The sequence below is a fragment of the Prionailurus bengalensis genome, chromosome A1, assembly GCF_016509475.1.
Source record: "Prionailurus bengalensis isolate Pbe53 chromosome A1, Fcat_Pben_1.1_paternal_pri, whole genome shotgun sequence".
NCBI classification, from domain to species: domain Eukaryota; kingdom Metazoa; phylum Chordata; class Mammalia; order Carnivora; family Felidae; genus Prionailurus; species Prionailurus bengalensis.
Window position 1 is genome coordinate 110834804 of NC_057343.1, and position 27398 is coordinate 110862201.

Below are 27398 nucleotides of genomic sequence, written 5' to 3' on the forward strand. Positions count from 1 at the left end.
AACTTAAAAATAAATAAATAAACCAAAAGGGGCAAAATCCACTACCATAAGAGAGGTGTTTTTTAAATTGAGATAGAGTTGACATAGAACATTGTGTAAGGTCAAGGTGTACAACATGTTGATTTTATATTTATATATTTAATACAAAGGAAAATTTTGATAAATCCAACTATATTAAAATTTAGAACTTCTATCCTTAAAAAGAAACCAAGACAGAGTGAAAAGTTGAGCCACCGTTGGAAAAATATATTTCTAATAAATGTAATCAACAAAGAATAAGTATCCTGAATATATAAAGAACTCCTACCAATGAAGTAAAAAAAGACAAACAATTGAATAGGAAAAAGTGCAAAAGACCTGGGAAGGTACCTCAGAAAAGGGGAAATCAAAATGGTCAATAAACCAATGAAATGATGCTTAGTCTCAGTATGCAGGAAAATACCAATGAAAACTGCAAAAGGATACCATATCATAGTCAATTGACTAGCAAAACTTAAAAATGTTTAGCTGTCGCAAGTGTTACTAATGCGAACTGCAGGAGCTCTAATACACTGCTGCTTTCAGGGTAAACTGGCCGACAATTTTGGAAAACAGTATGCTGATATCGATAAAGGCTAAAGTGGCATGCTGCCCAGGGACATAAACCAGAGAAACAGTTGCATGTGTACAGCAGAAGACATCTAGGAAAATGATTCTAGCGGCATCACTTGGAATAGCCCCAAATGGGAACTGATGCTGGCTGTCAGAAGTAGAACGGATACAGTGTGGTATATTCACACAAGGGGATTTTCGGCAACACAAACCAACAAGCTACAGTTATACCCTCTATGGATGAGTCTCCCGAATATGCAAGCAGCGAATCAGAAAAGAACATCTACCGGCACAATTCCGTTTAATATGACTTTCAAAACTAGGGAAAAAATCAACCATGTTTCAACATGTATTTAGGTGAGACAACTATAAAGAAAAGCCAGAACATAATGATTGGAGAAGTCAGAGAAGACAGTGGTCACCTCCAGGGCAGGAGGGAGAGAGTGTTTCTAAAGCACAGCCTAATTCCTAAAACACGGTTCTTCTCTTAATGGTTATTCTTCTCACTGCACATATACATTTTGTATTCCCTTCTGTCGGTACGTCATCTTTTCTAATTAAAAAAATGAAGAAAAAGGCGGTTTTCAACAGGTGGCTTCCTTTCCTTGGAATGTGCTTGTGGGTCAGCCCTGCAGGCGGGCACACCTCCATACAGGCAATCGCGGAGACTCACAGAGCCCCATCTTGGAGGAAGAGCTGAACATAGGTGGGGAATACTTCCATGACACCCGGGCACCTCCTGCTGAGGGGATGCTGCATGTGAGCAACAGAGCCAAGCCCACCCCTTAGGGTCTTCTCCGTCCCTTCTGGGCTCTGCATCGTCGACTGCTTTCTGTTCTGCAGACGCAGGTGACAACCAGGCTTGCTAACATCCAGTCCTTTCCCTGCTCTCCCTCCCTCTCCTAAGCAAGTGTTTATTGCATTCTTACTCCACATGAAGCCCAGGCTACTGCAGTGAGCAAGGCAGCCCTGGTCCCTACAGTTCACTGCAGGGATGATGTTACCTATCATCTCCCAATTAATGGATTACTGTTGTGCCAAGGGGACAACACAGGCTTCTGCACACTCACACTTGTGGAACCAGGCCCATACCCAGGCCCAGCGCAGAAACCTTGGAAACCAATGCATTCCTTTTAGTCTTGTCCATAAAATATTAATTCTGTGGATATTCTTAAACACTTGGAGGCCTCAGGATGCAAAATAGGGTTGTTAGGAAGCAATCTGTGTATGATTGACATAACTGCTTTTGTTACGCTAAAAATTTCAAATTGCTCTGATGGAAACTTTAAAAGAACTGCTTCTTTGTGTGACTTCTTCATTCCTGTTTGCGTATACAGGATACCTGGTAGGCAAAAAGTTAATGTACACACGATAACCAGGAGGTACTGAAATGATATGAAAGGAGATGGTTTTCTTCTGAAGTACAGAGAGAGATGTGGAATTGTAGCCTTAAACTCATTAGCTCTTAGAGTTTGTTTTCAGGACTTCCAGACTCCATAGGAATTTTTCTTTTCTTTTTTAAAAATAGTTTATTTACTTATTTTGAGAGACAGAGAAAGCGAGCAGGAGAGGGGCAGAGAGAGAGGGATGGAGAGAATCCCAAGTAGACTCCGCATCATCAGTGCCAAGTCTGATGTAGGGTTTGAACTTCACAGACCGAGAGATCATGACGCGAGCCAAAATCAGGAGTTTGAGGCCCAGCCAACTGACCCACCCAGGCATCCCCATGGGAATTTTTCTTAGCCTGAGAGAAGGACCTTGATGGAAAATGTGTTTTGATGAAGCACGCATGTCTGTTTGCGGACGTGACCTTACGTGTGACTTTGACGGACGTGTGAGTGGGAACCGCAGAGCACCACACAGCACGGCACAGGGGTACTCGCTCACCACCCCTTCCCGTCAGCGATGGTGGTGAAGAGCAGTGTCCAAGTGGCAAAGTGGGTGTCTGTGAGCCACCGAGCTGAGGGGCTACAGACCCACACTGGACAGTAGCGTGAGGGAGAAGTCTACCCTTAGTGGGTCACTGAGAGTTTGCTCTCGCCGCACAACCAAGGCGCTTCTGGGGCCTCGGCCTCCTCCTCATGGACGGAGGAAGAGTTCCCTCCTACTGCCCGAGGACTGCTAGTTCTCATCACCCCCTCCTCCTCCCACTTTGAATGGGAGGCAAGAACACAGAAAACTAGCTCTTTGTGAGTCAGTCATTGAATTCAAGATCCAGACTTGTGAGTGAAACAGCGGGGAAAGCGATTCCCGTAACCCAGGACAACCTCGCGGGCTAAGAGAATGGACACGGTTCACACAGCCTTAAAGAGTCGGAGCGGAGGGGGTTCTGTCCCCTGCCTCACACCAGGGACGATGCCCAGGGCACCATGGACAATTACTATTTCAACCGAGTCTAACATTAGAGAAACTGGTTAAGTCGTTAAAAAGTCAAAACTAGGGGCGCCTGGGTGGCTCAGTCTGTTAAGCTTCTGACTCTTGCTTTCAGCTCAGGTCATAATCTCATGGTTCCTGAGTTTGAGCCCCATGACAGGCTCTGTGCTATTAGCATTTGGGATCCTCTGTCTTTCTCTCTCTCTGCCCCTCCCCTACTGGTGCTGTCTCTGTGTCTCTCAAAATAAATAAATAAACTTAAAAAAATAAAGCAAAACTAGTGGGGTGTGCCACTCCAGGTTCACTGAGAAACATGTTACTTTCCAGCCACTTGTTTCATATACTTGCGGGCACACTCCAGGCAGGCGTCCTGGGGATAGCAGACAGGGAAGGGGATGGGGGGAGGAGAGCAGCAGGGAGGGGGCAGCAGGAAGGAGAGAGACTGGGGTGTATGCAGTTGGATATGCAGTCAGCTTTCCCCACTCTTACCTAGGCTCCTGTTCCCGCTAGATGAGGCTGAGGCAGCCCCACATGGGCTGTGCTGACACATTACCCTCTGTCCCCTTCAAAAAACGACCCTTACTGTTAGCGCAACCACCTCCTCCATCGGAGCAAGCCCAGCCCACCTTGACTTTGCCCTACCCTGGGCTTCCCATGGCCCCCAGTCACAGCCTCTCTTGTGGCCCGCATCCTATATTCCTTCCTAATCAGCCCTGGATTCCAGGTCCTGCAGGCTCCTAGTTTGGCTCAGCTCCTAGGGAAGGGAAAAAGAGCCACCTTCTTCTGGACTGTGGACGAGGCTTGACCGATACAGCTCCTCCTGCCAAAATTCTCCTGGGTCCTCAGATTCCGACTTGCCCTTTGGCTCTGAGGTACCCTGGGAAAAACCCCACCTGCAGAGGGGTGGGAAGCAGAGAGGACATGTCCTTTCTTGGGACGGATACTTGTCAAAAGCAAACCTTGGTCCCTTTAAATGACAAGCCAGTGCCCACTTCCCTGGAAGGAGCTTTTCTGCAATTAACTTAAGTCATGTACCTGCCTGTCTGAATGACCAGCGCCTGGGGGCTCTGGGAGAAGACCAGACATCACATCCCTTGGCGGGGACACCTCAAACATTTGCTCTGTTAATTGGCCTCTGCCTTATTAGGAGGCAGGTCTCCTGCTGGAGTCTCTGTTACCAATTTCCAGGAGGAACCACACGTGTCCTGTTCTCTCTCCCCCACGCTCCAGTCAGCCAAGGCTGCTGATCAAATACTCCAATTCCTGTCTCTCTGAACCGCTGGAAGCGTGCAGCTCCCAGACAAAGGTTTCCTAGGAACGGAGCTGCCTTAGGATCTAATCAGCAGCCTCTGTGCCCTGCCACCATCTCCTGCCATTTGTGTATCTTTCTTGTGTCCTGAGTAATCTCATGTCTTGGTTCTGCTTTGATCTTTTCCCCCTCCAGTTTGCATCTTCTATCATTTGAGTGTTTAAGTATAATTTCAAGCAGTTACTGTTTAAACTATTAGGCTTGAGGAAGAAAACAACTTTACTGGAAAACAGCCATTGGCAGAAAGCCACCTCTAAGGCTGCTGGGTGAGGCAGGTGGGGGTTTCTGGGGTCAGGAGTTGCTCCTCCCACCCTCCTGTGTAACTCCTGGGTGCTAGGTGGGGGATCGGGTTTGGTGGTTTGCGATTCAGGGCAGGCAGGGGTGATGACGTCAAGAGCCCCCCTCCCCCCACATACAGCCCAGGGACACAGACTGAACGAACCCCAGTGTGAAGGATGCACACCTCCATCCAACTGGACATCCAAGCACTTCCCTTCTGGGTCAGCATCCTGCCCTCTAGATGGGGTAGGAGTGGGAGCCCCCTGACAAAGCGGAGTTAGACGGGGCCTGGCTGAGGACTAAGCAAGGCATTCAGAGCAATCCTGGGGTAAGGAGGTGTCAACCTGCTAGGCCACCAGTGCCTAGATATGTGCTCAAATATTATTCTGGGTGTTTTATGTGATAGTGTTTTAGGATGCAATTAACATCTAAGTGGGTGGACTCTGAATAAAGCAGACTGCCTTCCAGGATACGGGTAGGCCTCATCTGGGCAGTTTCAGGTCTGAAAAGAACAAAAAAACCAATCCTCCCTCAACTAAGAATTCTCCAGTAGATGGTCTCCAGACTCAAACAGGAACATTGGTCCCTCCTGGGTCTCCAGCCTGCTGGCCTACCTGCAGATTTAGGACTTCCTAGCCAACATTAGCACGTGAGCCAATCCTTATAATAAATCTCCTTACACAGAATACACACCCCCTTCCCCTACTGGTTCTGCTTTTCTGGAGAACCCTTACTCATACAACAGGGGTAGGAGGCAGGGCTGAGTTGCCAAACCAAAGTATTTGAAAACCTCTTTAGGTAGGAATGTCTGGGGTCTAGAGGTATAGGCTCTTTAGACAAAGCTAACTCCTCTCTACCAGATGTCCCACAGAGCCTCGGACCCTCACCTCTAAAATCGAGGGCAAATCCTAACTTTTCCCACCAACCTCTAGACTCTCATTCCTGGGTCTCCACCTTAGTGAGAAAGGCACCCATATCCATCCAGACCAGGAGCCTGGACATCCCCTGACCCCAATCTCCTCCCTTTCCTCCTTCCCAGTCAGTTCCTTATCCTGTCAAATTTACTCTTCCTGAATAGTTCTCAACTTTGTCCACTCCCCTAGTTCTGGCTTCCATATCTCTCTGCTGAATGCCTGGAACACCTCCTTGTTGGGCTCCCTGACTCCAGGGTTACACCACCACTAGCCACTCCCATGCTGGCGACACTGTGTGATCTTTGTAAAGACCAGCCAGACTGTTGCAAACCCTAGAGTCCTGCCCACAGGACAGAGCCTGTGCTCCATAACCTGACTTTCGAGGTCTAGCCCTGGTTTGGCCAAAGATCCTTCTCAAACTCAGCTCTTGCTGAATTTCCCTGCCTCAAGCTCCATGTTGGGCAAAGCAGTTGTTGGCTTGGGCTCCCCATTTTGGATTCATACCCTAACCCTTGGCCCAGAAGGCCCTTCCCCTTACTCTTTGCCTAACCCATTCTACTTATCATTTAATACTCAGCCAGGATGGTGCCTCCCCCAGGAGGCCTCCCTGGTTCCTTCTGTAATGGACTCATCACCCTGGTTTACATGCTCCCTCTCCTTACAAGCTCTTTATGAGCTTCCCAAGCGTAGGGACCACATCACACTCTTCTTGAATCCCCAGCCCCTGAAATAAGACTGGCACACAGTAGGTACTCAGTGGTATTTCTTGAATAAATGAAAGGCTCTGTTAAAACTGGCCAAGTTATGAATAGCCCAGACATAAGAATCCCAGGTTTGTCTAACAAACCCTGAAACATAACCCTGACGCACAAAATGCTGAGGACAGGACCTCCACTTTACTTGCCCTGGGAATGTGAACAAACAGGTAGAGGGTATCAGGACATACCTTGGTGTTGGCTCACGGGTTCCTGACTGAGAGGCCCTGTCTCCGATCACACCAGTCTGAGCCCTTTCTCTAGGGCTCCCCTTTTGGGCTGCCCCACAGGCTCCCAGACCCCCCAGAACCCAACCGGTCATGGGGTGAGACTATCTGTCCCCTGGCTCCTCTGAGGTGAGCCACACACAGTTCCCAGCCAAGCCCGACCAACACGGAGACCAGGCTCTGCTTACTGTGAGGTCTCTCGCCTTTTTTACTTAGAAGGCATGGCATAGAATGAGCAAAGGCAACAAAAGAACAAAGGTTTCCAGAAAACATCACCATTCTTTTGTTGAGGCAAGAGTGGCCAAAAGCAAGGTGACCATCAGCTGCACGTACAAAAATGTTGCCTTCATAAAAGAAATGTGAACACAGACACAATCTGCCAGACTGCTAAACAACAATCATGGAGCGCTTTCACAATCAGATGATTTCCAAGGCTTGCTTTCATCTATTAATTACACAAATCATGATACACACGAGAGATGTAACAGAGCAGGAGAAGCATAGAGCACATGTTAAATAAGGCAGGCGTGAATGTGAGTGACAGCTCTCCCCTTCTTGTTCCCGGGAAAGTCGCTAAACCTGTCTGATCTTGGTGTCCACCTCTGCCATGGTGGGATAATAAAAGTCCTTGTTCTGAAAGGCTGCCGTACAATTGAATGGGATCCAGTGTATACAGTACCCAGCACTGGGCCTGGCAGGTAGCATGGGCTTTTTTTTTTTTTTTTTTTTTTTTTTTTAGTGTTTATTTCTGAGAGGCAGAGAGAGACAGAGCACAAGCAGGGGAGGGGCAGAGAGAGGGAGACACAGAATCCGAAGCAGGCTGTGAGCTGTGAGCACAGAGCCTGAAGTGGGATTCGAACTTACAAACTGCGAGATCATGACCTGAGCTGAAGTTGGACGCTTAACTGACTGAGCCACCCAGGCGCCTCTAGCATGGGTGTTTAACATGAGTTCTTACCCTATTCTCTGTTTCCATCTGATCTCTGGTCTCTGAAAAAGGGTGACATGCATAACATCACAATAAATGCTGCAAATACTGAATTATAATCGTAGCCAACTGAGTCCCTGTGAAGCTATACCCAAAGGAAGCCTGGAGGTGCCCCTGCGTGGGGGTTATTTTTTCCCCAATCTTCTAGACAGACTCGTTCAAGGGTGCGTCTTGCTTCCTGTTAACTGTTTCTCTAAATTAGTGTGTGCTCTCCTGCTGGCATTTCTCATAGGAGAGAAACCCCATTTCCCTGCCGTGGGCCTTGTCCGCGTTTTTTAGAGATCCCTCTCTTCATTAGGTCTTCCTGAAACCCACAAAGGTTTTGCCCTGAGATCCACAAGACTTTTTAAAATGGAACGTTTGTTCCTTTAAAATTGAGAGGAGTGTTTCTTGAGACAAGCCTGGCGTGTAAATAAGGTCTTTGTGCAGCTAAAATGCGGCAGGGGATGGGGTGGGGACACTAGTAAGAAGGAACAGAAATGGAGGTAGAGACACAGAATGGAGCAATCAGGAAGCATGGCAGGTTGCCTGTCCCCGCCTGTCCCTTGGCGGGGAGTGGGCACTCCCTTTGTGGGGCGGTCACCTCCCACATCCACGTGGTGCCGGTCACCGGGGTTTACAGACTGAATGTGTGTGAATATGATTCACTTCATTAAAAGGACTGGCCGTGACAGTCTTTGATGTCTGTGGGAAAGCGACATTCTATCCTTTTCCTTTTAGGGGAAGATCACTTTTACACACGCATTGTCTGGTGGTCGCATGTGGCGAGTGTGAGGAGAGGAGGAAGGAGCGCAGCCGCTAACAGTGAAGCTGCATTAAGTCTTTCCACCTGCTGCTGCCCTCCCCCACACCTTGTTGGCCGAGTCTCGCGCATACTGCCAACTTCACATCAAGCCCTCTGCCCCCCAGAGGGCCCTTCCACCTGCGGGAGGGGCCGCTGGCTCACAGTGACAGAGGAAGGCAGGTCACAGGTCTCATTTAGCAGCTCGGTAACGGGGCAAGTTATTTGGCCTCTCTTTGCCCCTGAGTGAAACGCCAACTGAGAGAATTATAGGAGTTAATGACCATAAAGCATCTGGTATGTGCTAGGAGACTGGCAGGCACTCAATGAATGGTGGCCACCATAATCGTGACCTCACCCTGATTGCCTCTCCCTTGCTCCTGTGCATGGCTACATCATGGTACCCCGCCTGTCTTAGGGGTCCAATCTCTACTTCTACCTACCAACAGGCAGACCTTTTGCCTTCTTGGCCTTTTTCTGTCAATGTGGCTCAGCTCTTATCCAGTCCTTGCTTGTCAAGCAACCACATATTTCGATCAGGACCTCAGAATCAACAGTCCAGGCCACATCACTGGCACAGTGACATGTGCCATTAGTAAGAGCATCGCTGCTCGAGGAGGACACCCTATAACATGTTGGAGTTTTCTTCTATTCCAGTTACAAACCCAAGAAAGCTTCCTGGAAGCGGGGGGCACACTTCACCCACCATGATGAAGGCACGGGAGGCCCAATCTTAGGGTAGGTCACCTCACTCAAGGCTGATCCTACCCACAGTCTCTGGACAAAATAGCAAAGGCAGAGGAACAAAGGCTCCCAGGTGTGGCTGGCAACAACCTGTGACACTTGTTTGGGGCCAGCACTGGGTTCATTCCAGGCAAGAAGGATGGAGCTAACGGAAAATTTCCTAGTTGAGCTGATGTATGCTTTTTAACACACTAAGGCAAGAATTATGCAGGATCTGTTGAAGTCTCCACAAGGGAGTCAAAGAAATTAGCTGCATTTAACTTCTTTTCTCTTTGCCATTTTGGGTAACCATGTTTGAAACAACCATTTAGACAACTTTTCATGTGAGGAGTCACCTCTAGGCTGTGAGTACCATGACTTTCCTCTTTCCCAAATTTGATTTGTCCCTAGATTATTGGGGATTCATCTTTCAGTATGTTTTTTTCCAGCCAAGAATACATGGGTGGTATGTTATCTGAGCCTCTGCCCATCAGAGAATCCTTTCTGTTCTTTCCACACAGAGATCATTATTTGAAGAGTGTAGAATTATCACCTCATAACTCTACAGATGTTCTCCATTGCCTTCTTGCTTCTTAATGTTGCAGAAAAGCCTAAGACCAGTTGGTTTTCTTTTTTCATTTATAGAAGACCAGCTTTTCCTCTCTGCCAGATCACTTCAAATATCTTTGAAAAATTTTTTGAAATCCTGAAATTTTAGCAGTTTCATTTGGGCTTATTTTAGGAATCTTTCAGCTCAGGGCAATTTAAAAAACAATCTTTCCTCACTTACTGTGTCCCTTTGATTTGCTCTGGGGTCTTTAAGATGACCGATGACCAAGAGCTAAACTTTTATCCCTGCCCTACCTATCTATCATCTTTTCTCACATTATTATTATTATTATTCTTTATTTTTTTCTTTCCTTTTTCTATGCATTCTGAGAGAGGTTTTCAAGTTTGTGCTCTCCCTGTGGGGAACAACTGTTTGATTTCTGCATTGTTAATCCTCCCCTTCACTGCATGAAACATAGGGGCGCTTCAGCTCCAGCATTCCAGATGCCATATAGTCTTTCCTTACCTCCTCCAGCTTCCATTTCATTTTTGGCTGTGGCTCAGCCAATTTATAATCCCATTTTTCATCCCATTTCAGGGTTCATGTTTTCTTGAATTGAGAGAACACAGTTGCTGTCTCCTGGGCTTTTTTTTTTTTTTTTTTTTTTTTTTTTGTAATAATTTCCCTTTCCTTGCATCCTGAGAGAGCTATTCCTCTCCTGTGTTCTCTTTCGTTCTTGTTCAGGCAGGTCTGTCCAGCTTCACCTCCCTTCCCTCTTGCCTCAGCTTTGGAAAGACTGCCCAGGTTGTTCACGGTCATTGCTGCAAAGTGTCGGCACTGGGGGACTGGGGGCTGGTCACCATTTCCCTGTAACCAGCTCTTGTGGCTAAACAGTTGAGAGAGAGACTCCCTTGAAAGTCTGGAGTTTTGAGTGGAAAGGACAACTAACAAACTCTGCATGTAACTGGGATGATGTGTTGCTGATCATTCTGGCTACTGTGCCTGCTGCTGCCCCGTGTCCTGGCATGTCCCCTTTCAATTATTTTCCTCACTCTGGTGTATTCCTCCTTCTACAGCTTTGAACAGACCTCTTCCTCACATCCCGTTTTCCTGATCACCACCCCCATCAGGAAAGATTCAGCCAGCAGACACACCATACCTTCCCCCATGTGCCTCTCATTTAGGCTTCCTGAAATCCCTGGATAGGCTCGGAAGGGGACAGGCTAGGCTACAAGGGTGCACACAGAACTGGGTATAAGTGAAGTGCTTTGTAAAACCCCATGAAAAAGACCTCAGTTTGTTATATTTCAATGGAAACATGAATCACTGGGTGAGCCACATAGCATGGTCAGCAGAATGAGTGGGCAGGCTTGGGCTCACAGAGGCACTTGCTGGGCCACTGGGGACCAGGTCTGCTGGTCACACCTCTGCAATCAAAATGGGTGGGAATGGGGTGCCTGGGTGGCTCAGTTGGTTGAGCGTCCGACTTCAGCTCAGATCATGACCTCATGGTTTGTGGGTTTGAGCCCCACATCAGGCTCTGTGCTGACAGCTCAGAGCCTGGAGCCTGCTTCGGATTCTGTGTCTCCCTGTCTCTTGGCCTCTCCACCACTCATGCTCTGTATCTCTCTCTTTCTCAAAAATAAATAAGCACTAAATTAATTTTTAAAAATGGGTGGGAACGGACTAAAAGACAAGCAGTAGAGGAGGAAACAGAAGTTCCCTAAGGAAGACAAGTAGACAGATGTGCCTCCCAGGTCACTGGACGCACCCCTCCTTCAGCTACAAAGAGAAAGGCACCGTTCTGACCCCCTGCTTCTAATAAGTGGGCAGAGTTCATTGTGTCTGGTAATTTTAATTTCCCGCAAGCAAAGCAATTTTACTAGTTTCATTTAGAGAAGCTTTTCCAAAGTAGTTTCATTGTGATTACCTTCATTAATGAGGGATCAAAATGCTTCAAAGCAGAAGAGAACACGAGAAGAAGAGAGGCACAGGACAGGACTTACCAGGACAAAGGTGCCCAAACGCCGTCATTGTGAAGCTCTGTCTTCCTTCACTAGCTACCCTCATTAGTGTTCTAGACACGGCTCTCCCGTGACATCTGGCAAAGGGCTGGGCACCAGTCCACTCGCGATAGGAACCATGGGTGGCTCCCCAGCCCCAGGATGTGGCAGAGGGATGGGCCTCAGCTTTCTGTAGCTACATCCCTTGGCTCTCCTGGCTGAGGACTCAACTCCACCGGAGTGTTGGGTCATTGGTGTGGGCATGCATTCGGTGACGTGATTCCCATTCTCTCGCTTGGGGACCTCTAAGCGGTTGCATTCATGCACACACTCTGTGCTGATGGAGATCAGCAGTCACCTACCTCTTCCTGGGTCACTGTATACACCTGCCCCCCAACCCCTTGATTTATTTCAGTTAATGTGATACAATGGCAAATGCTCTTCCCTCTCTGTGGAGAAAAAAAATGGTCCGATTTGGGGCAATGCCTCCCTCTTCAGAAGAGCAGGCAGAGAGGCTGAACGTGCATGACAGCTGCAGGGGCCAGGGGGGAGGCAGGGAAGGTTGAGAACTGAGAGGGACTGACCCCAGGCCTCTGCTCAACTCCTACACCATCCTCCCCAGCACTGGCTCCCTCAGCAACTTCCATCATCGGGCAAGAGAAGAACCTGAAAGGGATTCCACATGCACAGAAGAGCGCATAAGCCCTTCCCTTCAGCCTGTTAGTAAGCAGAAAACACTTGCAGCCGGGGGGCCCAGAGTCAACATATTTGAGTTGTGGCTGGTGTGACAGCTGCTGAGTTTGTCACACAGATAATTAGATAAACTGCTTGAGCACAGAGATTCAATATGCAGTGTCATTTAGCGGCTGCTACACAGGGTCTTGATCTTAATTGAAGGTGCAATAGGCGAGACCCTTAAAGAAGTCCCAAATCAACTTCTTCTTGCTCCAGTAATTAAACATTTGACTCCTGATCATCATCCAGAGCCTCCCCAGTGTTGGCCATGGGCTCCATTACGTGGTTCTAAGCAGCTAGAGAGCCAAAGGCACCTCTTCTCTCTATGCAAGGCCTTCCCCAAGCAGCCTGCTGGAGAGAAGCTTGGGGGAACAGGAGGTTCCATGTCACCCCCTCCTCTGCCTCCTTCTGTGCCCTTCTTTCCTTGTGTTCCTTCAACACCCTTGGTGCTCCACCCCCCACCACAGAGAATCCAATCTGTCTTTGGGCATGTAAATAAATCCAGCTTTTCCTTTGCTGGGATCCTCTGATGCATACGGCACAGAAGACCTCTAATGGGGCTTCCCATTCTCTCACTTGGGGACCTCTAAGGGATTGCATATATCCTATTTAACACATAATCATCAATTTGTGTGCTCATCCAAAAAAAATGAATGGAACATCTCCAAGTGTTAGGGCTAAAAGTATAAATCATATTTCCTCACTCATAAGGATACTCAGTAGAGTGGGAAGATGGGCAGGCTGACAAGAAGTTACAAGAGAGGGAGGCCTCTACTCTTGGAAGAAGTTCTGATGGCACCTTGGTCAGCTTGGGGCTCACAGGAAATCCCCAGGCCCCGTGGGTTTAACTCAGGTAAAGAAGGAACTTGGAGATGTTTGGCAGCCCCTGGGCAGGTTGCCTCTTCCAGCCACAGCACAAACCACACAGCTTTCCAGGGTGGTGGTGAACAGGACGGTGCCCTCCAGGCCACCCACTAATGGATATGGCAAAATAATGAGAAAGGAAACAGAGAACAGCGGTTAAGAGCTTAGGCTTCCAATGGCCAATGAGGCTCCTTCGACTTCCGCTTAGATCTCTCTCGCCTTCCTCACTCTGCTCCAGTTACCCTGACCTCCTTGTTGATCCCCAAATATGCTGGGTGAGCTCTTGCCTCAGGGTCTTTGCACTGGCCACCTCTTCCCCCAGATTTTCAAACAGCTCACTCCCTAACCTCCCAATTTCCTTCAGGGATCTGCTCAGATGTCTCTTCTCATATTAGAAGCTCTCACCAATCCCTGTGCATGCTTTATTCTCCTCCAGAGCACTTGTTATGGCTTGAAACTCTTCATCTCTTAGGACAAGAGACCACTTGTGCCATCAGGGCAGGAATCATGTGCATTTTGTGCACTACTGTATCCCCAGTGCCTGGAATACACCTGACTCACAAGGGGTGTATGTTTGCTAAATGAATGGATGGAAAGGTGAAGGTAGGGGAGGGCCATGGTCAAAGTCACCTCTTGGAAAGCTCACTGTTAAAGCCATATAGAAGGTGGGCAAGAAGAAGGAGGTGGCTAGGAGCTGAGAGAACAGCTAGGGGATCCCAGAGGTTGTGCAGGTGGGGATAGGTATGTGTGGCAGCAGAAGAGGTAGAGACTAAGGGGCAGAGCTAAGAAATTATAGAGAAGTTGGGGTACCTGCGTGGCTCAGTCGGTTAAACACCTGACTCTTGATCTCAGCTCGGGTCACGATCTCGCAGTTTGTGGGATTAAGCCCCACGTCAGGCTCTGTGATGATAGTGTGGAGCCTGGTTGGGATTCTTTCTCTGCCTCTCTCTCTGCCCCTCCCCCACTCCCTCTCTCTCAAAATAAATAAACAACATAAAAAGAGAAATTATAAAGAAGTAAGCTTGGTGGGGTTTTATGGTGTGGGGATTCAGCTGCAAGGAGGCAGCAGTCTCTTGGGGTCCAGTCCCCTGGAAAGTGAAGAGGTTGTCGCCATCACTGAGAGAGATGCTCTGTGAGGAATGGGAATGTCAGGGGCGGAGGGAGCAGAGAGGGATGGGGAGTTCATTCAGGACACACTGAACTGGAGGTGAAATGTGGAGGAGAGGTCAGGGGTGAAGATACAGCTGGGTCTTACTGGCATGGGAGGCATGGCAAGAACAGTGAGGGGGTGAAAAGGAAAGAGGAGAGCACTGAGGGGGGCGCAGAGAGAACCCACATGTAGAAAGCTAGTGTGGGGGGCAGGAGCCTGCTGGGAATGGCAGGAGCAAGAGTTGGGGCCACCTGAACACTGATGCCACTGCGGGACGGACGCAGTAAGAGCAGGCCTGGAAAGTGCCATCTGGACGTGGCGTCTAGGACATGCTGATCTTAATGGGGATGGGAGTCAGTGTGGACCCTGCCAGGCACAGTGTGGGGGAGCTGGGGCAGTGGAGGCACCCACCCAGTGAGGGGAGCATCTTGGGTGAGTGGGAGGGAAGGGAGGAGGGGGAACATGAACTGGTGCCCAGAGGGAGGCCGGGATAGGAGGAGACACCCAGAGCTGGCCGAGGTGACCGAGGAGGGGTTGGACATATGAGAAGGGGTGTCAGGAAAGGGCAAGAAACAGTGCGAGGGCCTCAGAGGCTGCGGCTTGTTTCCATAAGCGAAATCCACGCGGTGCGAGACTTTCTCAGCTCAGTAACTTATTAGCAATTTTTAATTACTGGAATGTAATTAATTCATCGAAAGCACAGCGGTTCTGTGAAGCACACAGCACATGCTGCATTGATAACATTGTTGCACATTTGTGGGGTGCACACACCAAGTCGTTTTCTTGCATAAAACCTAGAGGAAATCTCCCGAGAACATACTCGTTTGTGTGAAGTTGTGTTTCTTGATGGTGGAAGCAGATAGGAGAAACGGATGACTGAGCTCCAACGGCCGCTGCCCTGGGGAAGGGCCACAGTGAATCTGCAGCTCAGTCACCCCCAGGTGCTTGAACTGGTGAGGACAGAATCTACGGGGGAGGCTCCGAAACAGGGGACAGTCCATGAAGATCCCTACTTGTCCTCGATGTCTTGGGTGGGGGGGGTCTCTGGCTAGAGCGGCCCCCATATACTGGCCCCGAGAATGCTGGGGATTGGAGGTGGACCCCTCTTTCGGCTGTCAATTCCACAAGGTCAGACCTGGAGTCCTGATCATACGGGTGTCCTCAGGTCCAGCACAGCCTGGCACCCAGGAGACACTCAATAACGCCTGTGAAGCTGGGTGGCTTGGCAGGGAATGGCCATACTCCCCTGTGTGGAGCTCAAAGCGAAGGCCAGGAAGGGCACTGGGCGCACGGAGATTGCTCTGCAGGGTTGGAGGAGCAGCGGTGGCCTCTGGGCACAATGTGGGTGGGGCCAGGAGTGGAAGTGCAACGTGAAGAAATTGGAAACAGGAAAGAGGCTTTGGAGAGAAAGTGGAGGCCAGTGCCAAAAAGCCAGGAAGGGCCTTCAGGTTGGGGTTAGAGGCTTTGCTGGTTTGTCCTGGGGCTCCTTCCAGCAGCCTCTGGGTGATCCTGAGTTCCTAACCCTTCTTCTCAGGGGAGAGAGTGGTCTGGTGCTGTGATGTCAGAGGCCCCACGAGTTTGGCATGACTGAACCAGCTTTCCCGGGGCAGCTCCCACCTGGGCTTCTTGATAACCTGGGCAGTAGGCCTCAGTCCAGTAGCACCCAGGCCTTCCCCATGGACCAAGGCTCCTGAGCCCTCCACCTCTGCACCAGGAGGTCTCTCGGGGAAAAGGATAAAGCAAGTGCGTGTGCTGTGAATGTGCCTTGCTGGGACAAACGGTGCAGAAGCTGTGGGCACTTCTGAAGTGCGGGCTGCAGAGGTGAGGCAGAGCCCATGTCACCCCGGCCCTCTCTGGGCCTCAGCATCCCTGTCTGGGGAATGGGCAAGTTGGACTGGCTCAACAGACACGCAGTCCGCTTGGGCGCAAACTGCCTGGCCTAGTGCGAGGGCCTTTCTCAGTGCACCTTCCTCACGTGCCTGCCTTTATCCGGCGTGGACCTGTGCTCCCCAGAATCTGCATTTCAGTCCCTTCCTCTTCTCTCAGTCTACAGGTACCCTCCTGCCTGTACCCCTAGGATGCCCTCACGCCCTCAATCACCCTTGGAGACGCACCTCACTGTCTCTTCCCTAGATGTGCCCCTTCTCACCCTCAGCTGGCAGTTCCCAAAAGCCTTTCCAGAAACTTCCTCTAGACCCAGAATCAGGGACTATTGGATCTTCTTTTGCATCTCTAACTCTCTAGGTGAACTTAAAGGATTCATTACATTTCTTTCTAGAACAGCAAGGCAGCTGGAGAAGCTGAGTTTAGTGTGGATGTTTGGAGATCAAATTCTAGCCACTCATTAAATAAATATGGAGAACCAATGATCTTCTCTCTCCTCATTGACAGAAGCACCCACCTCCTGGAGCTCTCAGCTCATACACAGCACTGCATGAGGGCGGCACCAGCCCCTCAGTTGTATCCCGAAGTTTGCAACAGCATCCTCATAATCCTGACACTGCTTAGAGAAGAGAGTGCGCTATGGGTCAGGCACTGCTGCTTTCTTGCTCACGGCACCGTGTGAGGTAGGTGCTATGGGCATTCACGTTTGACAGATGCGGTAAGTGAGGCACAGAGAGCTCACCTGCCTCGTCCAGCGAGGTATGGTATGGCCCCATGACTGATCTCAGGACAGTACCTTTGAGCCTGTGCCACACTGCCCCCCAGCCTGGGCCTCCCTGGGATGCTGTCACCATGCTCTTGCTCAGGCCTTAGCACGTCCCTGGCTGCAGGGGCCTGCTCCAACAGAGTGAGACCAAAGGCTGGGCCCCCACGTGGGAATGTGAGTAGCTCTCCCTGGCGGGGCAGAAAAGACTTGCAAAAAGTATGGAAACGGCCTCGAGGTAGTGAGACCTAATTTAAGTTCCTAAGGCAACAACATTCAAAGTAACAGCAATAACGAAACAAGAAGAAGAAAAGAAGAAGAAAGTCCTTTGGCAGCACGACCTATCTGCTATGCCTTGCAACAAAAGGGTGGGTTTTTATGGCCCTGTTGTGTAGTAACACTTAAAGATTTGTTAGTGACCCTGTTTAAATTTACACGTTTAGATGTTTGGTTAAAATTTTTGGTTACATTTTTAAATTTAAAAATTAAAAGTTTTTATTATTATTTTTTTTTAATTTTTTTTTCAACGTTTATTTATTTTTGGGATGGAGAGAGACAGAGCATGAACGGGGGAGGGGCAGAGAGAGAGGGAGACACAGAATCGGAAACAGGCTCCAGGTTCTGAGCCATCGGCCCAGAGCCCGACGCGGGGCTCGAACTCACGGACCGCGAGATCGTGACCTGGCTGAAGTCGGACGCTTAACCGACTGCGCCACCCAGGCGCCCCAAAAATTAAAAGTTTTTAAATGTATGTTTACATTTTGGGTTAAAAATGGAAATCATTTCCTCCGATTTCACCAGCCTGGAACTCTCCTCTGAAGCACCAAAATGCACCTAAAACACCATACGGGATGAGGAATCTCAAGATCCATTTAGAACTGTAGCCCTAACAGGCTTCTTTCTTCCATAATTTCATGGTTTGTTTGGAAAACTGCCCAACTATGACACTGTATCATCTGGGATAATACAACCCTGGTGTAGTGAGTGACGGCTGAAAGGCAAGCTTGTCTTCTGGAAGAATACGAGAGATACAGCGTGCATTCAAATCCGAGACAGAAAAACAATTTTAAAAGTGCCAACGGGTACACAATACCATGTCACAAGGTAACTTTTAAAACACAAAGTCTAAAGAAGTTAAAGTTACAGAGAATTCCACCCGCTATCTTGGTGTTCCCTGGTGGTATTTGGGGCTGATGACAAATGTGACTCTGATTTTGCCACCAGAAGAAAGAGAGAGGACATCCTATATCCCACTGTCCCCCTGATTTTTGGCCACAGAGACCCTGCCTGGGATGTCCAGAAAGCTGGTATCAAAAGCTACAAATATGAGCTGAAGCGATGCTTTTGAGTTCAGTTTTGCTTTTCTCAAATGCTAATGATCTCTAAAATGATGTTATATTTCATTTCACATTCACAAGGAATTCTATTGCCATAGCAACCGGAATGTGATACCACAAGTTTTCTTGAAAATGGGGCTTAGAATATCGCCTCTCCTCCCCTGCAGGGCAGAAGGGCTATGGTACCCATGCAGTGCTCAGGAGAACCTACCCCCACCCACTCCCTTCCCCACCTCCTTCCCCACCAAGGGCACAAGGGCCTGGCTGCGGAGGGTGAGCTCTAAACTGAGGCCCCTTGGAACCCACCACCACGTTCCCCTTTCTCTCCACACTCCGGCCCCACAAGGAGCGTCCTAAGAGAGACTCTGGGGCGCAAATCAAACTGGGAAATGAAGTCAGAACTTCTTTTTGTAAAGACTGGTAGAAAAAGAGAATGGAACATGGATGAATTTAGAATTTTTGTTTGCATGAAAAAAGAAGGTGTTTTTCAGTTTCCTCTATCAATAACTCCCTGGAAATTAGGGACAAAAGACAAATTGTCATCGGTGGGGCTGAAGATGCCATTACATATTCTGCTCTCTTGAGATGGGGTTGTACTATAGTGTCCTTTACCCCCTCTCCTTTCTTCTAAGACCCTACCCCCAAGCCCTCTGTCACTCTGTTTCTTCCTGCTCCCCGTTGGAACCATGGCTCTGGTGAAGGTGGAGAGGTGCTCACCCAAAGCTCCCTCCCTAGGGCTGGCCTGCCTCCCATCCCTGCCAAGGCCCTGTGGTCGGTGAATAGGTCCTCACTGTTTGCTGGGCACTCCCTGTGGGAATGCTGGAGGAAAGAGTCGGGCTGGCCTTCCCAGTGCCTAGGACTTGAGCTGACCTGAGCAGGAAGCAGAGAAGGCTCCTCCATGGGATCCAGACCCACCGGGCTAGGTCTGCAAAAAGGGGAGTCCTGGTTCCAGTTAGACATCTCCAGGATCTCACAGGACCTGACCCTCAGCACCTTACTCCCCAATTCCACCCACCAGCAAGCCATGGAGGCCCCATTCCTGCTAGGCAGGGCCCTTGTTCCTGCCTCTGTGGTCCCTGCATGATCTCTTCTCCTCCCTGCTCTACATCTGAGGCTACGTTAGATTAAAGATGAGTACAGGTGTCATTAATACACAACACTTGCGACGTGCCTGCCACATGCTAGGTGGTTTCTGTGTGGCATCTCATTTACTTTTCTCCACAGAGCAAGTCACACTGCCAATAAGCCCCGTTTTACAGCAAAGGGAAAGGCCCAGAGAAGCGGAGTGATGTGCCCAAAATCACACAGCTGGAAAGTGGCAGAGCCGGGCTGCCCCAAGTCTCTCTGGGAGCTTGTGGGTACTGCTGTTCAGTAGGTGGGCATTCACAAAATCTGTATAAAACCTCAATGAATCAGAAGGATTCAGTGGATAAATTCAATCAGCATGAAGCAGAACTGAGCCCTAATCTGCTTGCACCAGCAGCCCCCATCCTCTCCAGCTCTCCCCCATCATCCCTCACCCAGGCAGGTTTCACGGTGGTGGTTTTTCCCTGGCCTGACATGAGAAATGCTGTTTGAATAACCGATGGTGAGGGAGGCTGGGCACACTCTGATGCAGAAATAAAAACCTTTAGAAAGATGCAATTTGGGGGATATTGGAAACTGGAGAACGGAACATCAGTCTATAAAATTCAACATGGCCAATAAAGCTGGAGCAAGTGGTCAAGTGTTTTAGTGCTCACAGGGCTGGGGAATCAGCAGGCATGAGGCTGGGCAGAGCTTTCAGACCAGGGACATTTTTCCTGGACTCATTTTGGCCTCATTTCCATAATGTGCCTCATGATTTCTGAAGCACCTCAGCATTAGCGTCATAAGCACAGCCATGAAAGTGTCCAAGACTATTCCCATCACAGGAGAAACTCAACCTAGCAGAGCACTGTCGGTTCTAGGACACGTCCCTCCTGTGCTCCCGCTGCCACAGCCCACGCGTGGAAGTGGGAAAGTGGCCCTTCACGGGGCAGCAGGCAGCACTGGTAGTGGCTGCTTCAGGTCAACAGACCTGCGCTTTGCTGCTGAGAATGCCCTGATGTCCTGGTCACACCACTGTGGCCTGGGGGCCTGTAGGGAGGGCCAGAACTCTGTCCCTCCCCTCTGGATGCCCGGGAGACTCAGCAGCCCATTTTCTGTCTCCAGTGTAAGCCCATGCTGGGTTTTCTCCTGAGCATTCTCTTCCCCTCCCTGCCCTATCCCAAAGGTCTGCCTAGATTCTGTTCTCCAAGGAGCCCCCTCTAAAGGCCAGGGATCTCTGGAGGTGGACACACATAAAACATGCATCGCTGAAATGCTGCTGCTGCTATCCTTTGGCTAAAGATCCAGCCTTCCTCTTTCTCTCTTGCCTTTACACATTCAACCTGCAGACTCAGCACCCAGGCCATTTGTCAAAAGGGCATTAGAAGGTCCATCCTCAAATCCAAAAGCAAAGGGGCAAGGAGGCATCCTCCTACCTTTAAGGAAGCAGTCCTTGCTGCGGACGATGACGATCTTCCTCCCCAGCAAGCAAGCAGCACGGTGGAGCTCACAATGGTTCTCATAAAACCTCCCATCGGAGCCACACACAGGCATGTAGCTGGGCCTGCATGCTTCCAGGCACCGGCATTCGGGCTCCCCCGTCTCTCTGCTGAGCATGCACCTGCTCCCACGGCTGCAGAACTTCTTCCCACAGGATGCTGGCAGCCTGTCGTGGCCAGAAAGTCCTGCCAAACACACAGACACAGAGAGTCAGCTGTGAGCATTCAGTGGTGGGGGTCATGGGCTTCCTTTGTGGTTGCATTTGCCAGTGAAGCCAAGGCCTGGGGGCTCAGGGTGTCCAAAAAAGTCTGTGCCCTACTGACAGCAGGTGACCATGGATGCCAAGAGCAGTACCCTGCTGTACAGCATTCAGGTTTTATGGCTGGCTCACACCTAGCATCTCAGGCACCACCCCTGCCCACCCTGGGAGGGAAGAGTCAACAGGGGACCACATGGCGATAGCGAAGTGCCAGTGGACCCTGCCAACTGAGAGTAGGATGGTTTGCCAAAAGGCAGAGGCTCGAGTCACAGCTCCCATAACTACAGGGCAGGGACAGACCTGATGTGAGGAGGAGTTTTGTACAGGGGTGGGGTGGGGAGGGGAAGGATGCCAAGGTGTGATTCTGGGAGACATAGAATACCAAGCCATGGAAGTTTGGTCAGGTATGTTAGGCACTGGGGAGCTATCGCAGAGGCCAGGGAGTCAGCGTGGAGTAAGAAAGGAGAAAGTGCTACTCTAAGTGTTCGGGATGGGGGGCAGCCAAAGCAGAGAGGCTGGAGGTTGACCTTTATCTCTAAGGAGAATGTGGTTCTCTAGGATACACATCACCAGCGGTGGGACCAGCAGCCTTTCTCTACTGCCCATCCCTTTCTAGCACCAAGCACAAAGCTGCAGCCAGGACAGGAAGGCTGAGACCCTGGGCATGGCTGCTGCCATGCTGCTAGGCATCTGCTGCACCCAACATATGAGCACAGTGACGTGAGGCACTGGTGCCGGAGCCCACATGCCCAAGTCGGCAGGGCAGCTGGTAGAGCATCTTATTGCTGGAAGGGTCCGCTTAGGCTAACGGCCAGGCAAGTGCCCCAAAACATCATTCCATTCCACTAGAGGAGCCCAGAAAATGAGATGATTGCCATGTAGCATTAATGGCAACACGCAGAAATTGAGAATAAGAAAGGGATATCAAAATAAAAATAAAACATAAATTCTGATTTTGTGGCCACAGAAGCTTTTGCTTTTAAGTTTTAGAGAAATCTTCAGAATACTCTGTGAGACAGAATGGCCCCAGAGGTCAACACTGAACCTTTGGTCCCAACTCTGATACCAGGAGATTAAAATGTCTGAGGGAAAAACAACCTTCTTTTTCTTGTTTTTGGTTAAGCCTGCTTTTCATCATTCTAGATTTGAAAGGAAAAAAAAAATCAGTTATCAATAGATTAGCTGCTTGATTCAATAATTCATTTAAATTCTTCCAGCCTTGGCAAGCTAAGAATTATTGACTTTTTCTTGAATCATAATAAACTAGAAGGTCAAAATATCTCTGAGCAGTGTAAAAGTGTGGATCCTAAGCAGGCACGTGAATCTCCTTTATCCACTTGGCTGATGTTTGCATGTCACGGTGGAGGCTCGGCGGCATTCATCAGCTCCCGCGTACATCTTTCTGTCAAGGTTGACAGGCAGAGGGGAGCTGAGGGTGCGTGGCAGTGGGAGGCCAGGGGCTGGAGGCCCTCCACCTACCGTGTTGATGGCTGCTTTGCCACAGAGTGCGTTTGATTAACACGACTCTCCTGGGTGGCTGCAAAATGGGTTACCCTGGAAAATGCTGGCGGCTATTAGAAGAAACTAATACGGCTCTAAAAATACCAGCCTTTGTTTCTTTCCCAAGACAGCCAGGGCACAAATCCGTGCTGTTGTATCACTGTTTTAATAAACTTCCCCATGTGACGGGAAGGGCACTCACTAATCACCCCAGTTTGAAGAAGCACAGCCAATGTTTCTGAGTGTCTGACCTCTCAGTTCCTGCTTTAGGGCATTTGCCCTGGCTCTACTGCCCACCCAGGCTGCACTCACTTTCCAGCTAACTCAGCTCCAACTACTCACCCCTGGGGTCCGGGGCCTCTCTGAGGTGCTTCCTGACAGTGCAAGTCTGAGCACTCCTTCTCTGGATTCCCTTCTTGAAAATGCCTGTGCCACTGTGTGGATGAGGGAGGCCCTACAGGTATGGGACCTTTGTCCTCATGCAGCCCCAGACACTTGGGCTTTAAGAAACACAGTAGTTTTATTTTTATTTTTATACTTTTTTAATGTGTATTTATTTTTGAAAGACTGTGAGCAGGAGAGGGGCAGAGAGAGAGAGACAGAGAGAGACAGAGAGACAGAGAGAGACAAGAGAGACAGAGGATGTGGAACAGCCTCTACACTGACAGCAGAGAGCCCAGCCTGATGTGGGGCTTGAATTCATGAACTGTGAGATCACGACCTGAGCCAAAGTCTGGTGCTCAACCTGCTGAGCCACCCAGGAGCCCCAGAAAGAGTAGTTTTCAAAGGTGACCTCCTTAACTCTGACTTGGTGGCATGGCTCAAACCTCAGGTTAGATGTTGAGATAGGGAGGGTAGTGGGGGCCCCATGTCCCTGAGGGGGGACCTTTTAAGGGATGCATCTCCTCTTGCCTCCTCCAGGAGGGCAGGAGGGAAGGCGGAAGGAGGGAGACACAAAGGGGAGACAAAAGTCCAGGGAGGTGGGCCTTGTGGGGTAAAGGAGACTAGAATCTGGAGTGACTGAGCAAGAAGGGACTCAGAGACCACCTAATTCAGCCTAGACAGTTAAAGCCAGCCCACAGTCGACGGCAGGGTAGAGGATGAGCAGAACCCCCTCCTCCTGATCCTTTCTTCTCTGAAACACTGGCAGGCCCAGATCACAGTGAGTGCCTCTGAATACCAGCAATGGACATTGTGCCCTCCAGTGCCCATGTAGGAGGTATGACTGAGGCCTCCCCCATAGGCTGTGTTCTGAAGAGTTAGTGTTAAGAAAACATGTGCCAACTTGTGCTCACAGAGGTCATCAAGAACACTCAGATTCTCTCTGACACGGAAATTGGTGGTCGGCAAATATTTGATTCCTAATTATTTGCAATTAAGGCAGAAAGAGCTGTACAGCCATGTACCTGCCTTTCCCAATCTGTAGCCAGCAGGCCCCTCAAAGAGCTGGGAACGCCCTGCACAGAGGTGGGCCTGGAATCCCATCCTTGGCCAAAGAGACACAGACCAAGCAGTGGGTTGTGCACTAAACAAGCCCCTTGTTACCACTTCCTCCTTGTTATTAAAACAGAATGAATTCCCCAGTCCTAGCGGGACTATGATAAAACAGTAATGGGAAAGGTAACCAAGTGAGACCGTCAGCAACTGCCTACAGTATTTATGAGGACGACCATGATGCATGAAAAAGATATAATGTGCTTAATTTATAGTCATAAAGAAAGTCGTTTACCCAGGTTAGAAACCGATCATCTTACCAAATAAGCTGCTTTTAGACACTAATTAAATTTACTGAACACAGTTAGAAATGGGAATTGTTACATGAAAGTTATGGCGGCAGAGAAACAAGCCCATTTGTACCAGTTGGTACTAGAGACCCCCCTCTGTGACTTGGACCAGGAGTCTTGATTTGAACTCACAGACTTGGGACTGCCATCATCCCCAGCAAAGGTTAAGTTGTGCAGCTTAGGGACAGAGGAAGCCGAGGCCATGGGACCCCCACCCAGGGATCAGACAGAGGAGGTGGGTCCTTCCTCATTCACCTGTTGCAGGGGGCCCCTCCCTTGTTTTCTCACCATTGACCACCCCACACGGCACCAAAAATTCAGTTATTTTGTTTCCCAACTCTGACTTAGTCTCTAACTGGTTTCCTGGCACAAAGTACATCAGTGAGTGCTTCCCTCTCAGGGATGGTGTCCAGTGGCATGTGAGGGGAAAGAAGCTAGTCTTCTACTTTGGGATGCTAACTGCCTCAGGCAAGACCTCCCAGTGCAGCACTTCTGTCTCGGAACTTGTCCCAGAGAGTGCCCTCTCCATTACGCTGTCTTAGGAGGTTCACTCCTTGCCCAGCAAAAGAATAGGGCTGAAATCCTCACTACCTTATCCCACCCTGCCGTAAAGTCACAGTAAGGTCAGACGTTGGCTCTCCCACCCACGCTGTGGGGCCCAAAGCAGGCCAAGAAGAGTGAAATGTGGCTGCAGAAGGCATGTACAGGGCCATAACCCAGCGGCCCTGCAGTGACAGCCTCACTGCTGCCTGCCATGAGCCCAGCCACGCGCAGCAGTCTCCAGCTTCTGCAGACAACAGGTCCTTGTACAGGAACTAAGTTCCACCTGTCAGCAGACATAGCCCTTTAGAGATGCATTATACGCTTCCTTTTCTTTTCTTTTTAAAAAGTAATTTATTTTGAGAGATAGAAGAGAGCCAGTGGGCATGCTGGGGGAGGGGCGGAGAGATAGGGAGAGAACCTCAAGCAGGCTCCATGCTGTCAGTGCAGACCCAGATGCGGGGCTTGATCCCCCAAACCATGAGATCATAAACTGAGCTGAAATGAAGAGTCGGATGCTTAACTGACCGAGGCACCCAGGTGCCCCCAAATGCTTTATTTCCTGAGCATCCGTACACTCACCAGGGAGCTGCAGCACATGGCCAGGGTCATGGTCGGGTTTTTTAAGGACCTAGAGCTGAGAACTTGCCTTTGGGAGAGTGCTGTGTGTACAGAGGTGTGCAGCTATACATGGTGTGCCATCCAGGAGCTGGAGATAGTGGTCCCAGGTCTCCCCACCTCCACCCTCCCAAGAAAACTTACATACTCAGACATGCCCAAGGTGGTCAGGAGACAGAGTGGTGAACTTTGACTCCTTCATTGCAGAGAACACACAAGTGCCATGTACATGGCTGCAGAACTTGAGGCTGTGTGAAACCCAGCAGAGACCCAGCTCCCCCAGTCAGTGTGGTTCCTATGCCCCACATGGGTGGTAACATGGGGTGCTTCAGGAGTGCATGCCTGCCAGCTCTCCATTCACCTCTACAGCCATAATATTTCTGGAGCACCTCCTATGTGCCAGACCCTATTCTAGCTGTGGGGATACAAGGGAGACCAGGACACTGTCCTCGGGGCAGTACATAGCAGTGTAGGGAGACACACAACTATGTGAACAGGCAAACGACAACCAGATGTGGGCAAACAACAAACAAATGCTAGGAAGGAAACAGGGCACCACAGTGGGCCAACGCCATTAGAGTCAGAGGAGCCTCGTTGAGGGGGTGAGATATGCCTGGAGACCTGAAAGTGAAGGGGCAGAGCCTTGGGGCCAGGGAGAGGGAGCAGCCTGTGGGCCCTGGAGCTCAGTGAGCACAGCAAGGGGCAGACACAGGAAGAAGCCCACTCACAATGAGGCAAACCTTGCCTGGCAGACCCAGTCTGCAGGCAGCTGTGAGTGCAGGTGCAAAGATGCCACCTTGCCCAAGTGTACCCTTGCAAAAGTGGGGTGACTCTGGCTCTCTGGAAGTGTTTCTCAGCCCCTGAGTAATGAGTGTTGGAGACAGACCTAATTGCCCTGATGTTCAGCACCCCAGCTCTACTCCTGCCTGAAAGGGGCCCATCCTCAAACACTCCCACTGGCCAGCCAGAAGGCTCTTTGTACCTTCTAGAGCCCTTCTGGCTCTCACCATGAGCCACCTTGGTGGGAACCGACATACCCTTGGGTGCCCTGGGTGCTAGGGTTTCAGGTCCATCTCTGCCCTGGAAAGTCTTATTCCTACTCAAGTGATGGGAAGAGAATCTGTAGTTCCCCCTAGAGAGGTGTGCGTTTCCAGTATCCAGGCTGAGAGGGCAATGTATGAAGTAACTACTGTTTACTGAGGCCTGTCCTGCTTAACACTTAGAACACGTGAGCTCATCTAATTCTGCTTTAGTCCTTATAAAAGCCCTACGAAAGAGACACACAGGCTTCGTTCTGAGTGTGTATGTACATAGACACATGCCCATGCTACAGATGAGGAAATACAAGTCAAGAAGTGATTTGCCTATGGTCAGACAACAAATGGGCTGTAGGTAGTAGAGTCCAGATTTAAATTAGTCTCACTCCAGATCATGAGATAATCTTCTCAGCTGGGGATGTGGAATTCATGCCAGGAGGGTACACAGTCTGAGCCACTCCATCAGCAGGACACCTCCAAACATCAGCATGACTGGCCTACGGGATCTCTGCTGCTCATGCACCAAGAGCATGCGGCTCAAAGGGCCATTTAACACCTTCTCTAAGGGCTGGATGTTTACAGAGCTATAGGAGGAAGCCTTGCTTGGGTCTCTGAACATCACAGGGCCAAACCCACTCCTCGTCATGCATTGACCCTTGGCCAGCGGCCCCATCTCTCCATCGGGAGGGATGCTTCTCAGCTGTAGCACCTTCCTACCCCTGTCCCCAGCCCCAGCCTTTTTTTTTTTCTGGAGATTGTTGAGGTCACCCCTGGGCAGATGCGATTTCCTCTCAGGGACCCAAAAGGAGAGCCTAAGCTGAGGCAATCATATGCTTCTTAAAAGCAGAGTTTTGACTAGCTCTGAA

General features: G+C 49.8%; 1 protein-coding gene across 1 annotated transcript in view; it reads right to left on the reverse strand.

Moving 5' to 3' along the window:
• Window positions 1-27398, reverse strand: part of FSTL4 (follistatin like 4) — a 414621-nt gene that overhangs the window by 192544 nt on the left and 194679 nt on the right. The window contains exon 4 of the mRNA XM_043587798.1: window positions 20731-20979. Within this exon, the coding sequence (XP_043443733.1) occupies window positions 20731-20979 (249 nt within the window). The remainder of the gene's footprint in view (window positions 1-20730; window positions 20980-27398) is intronic.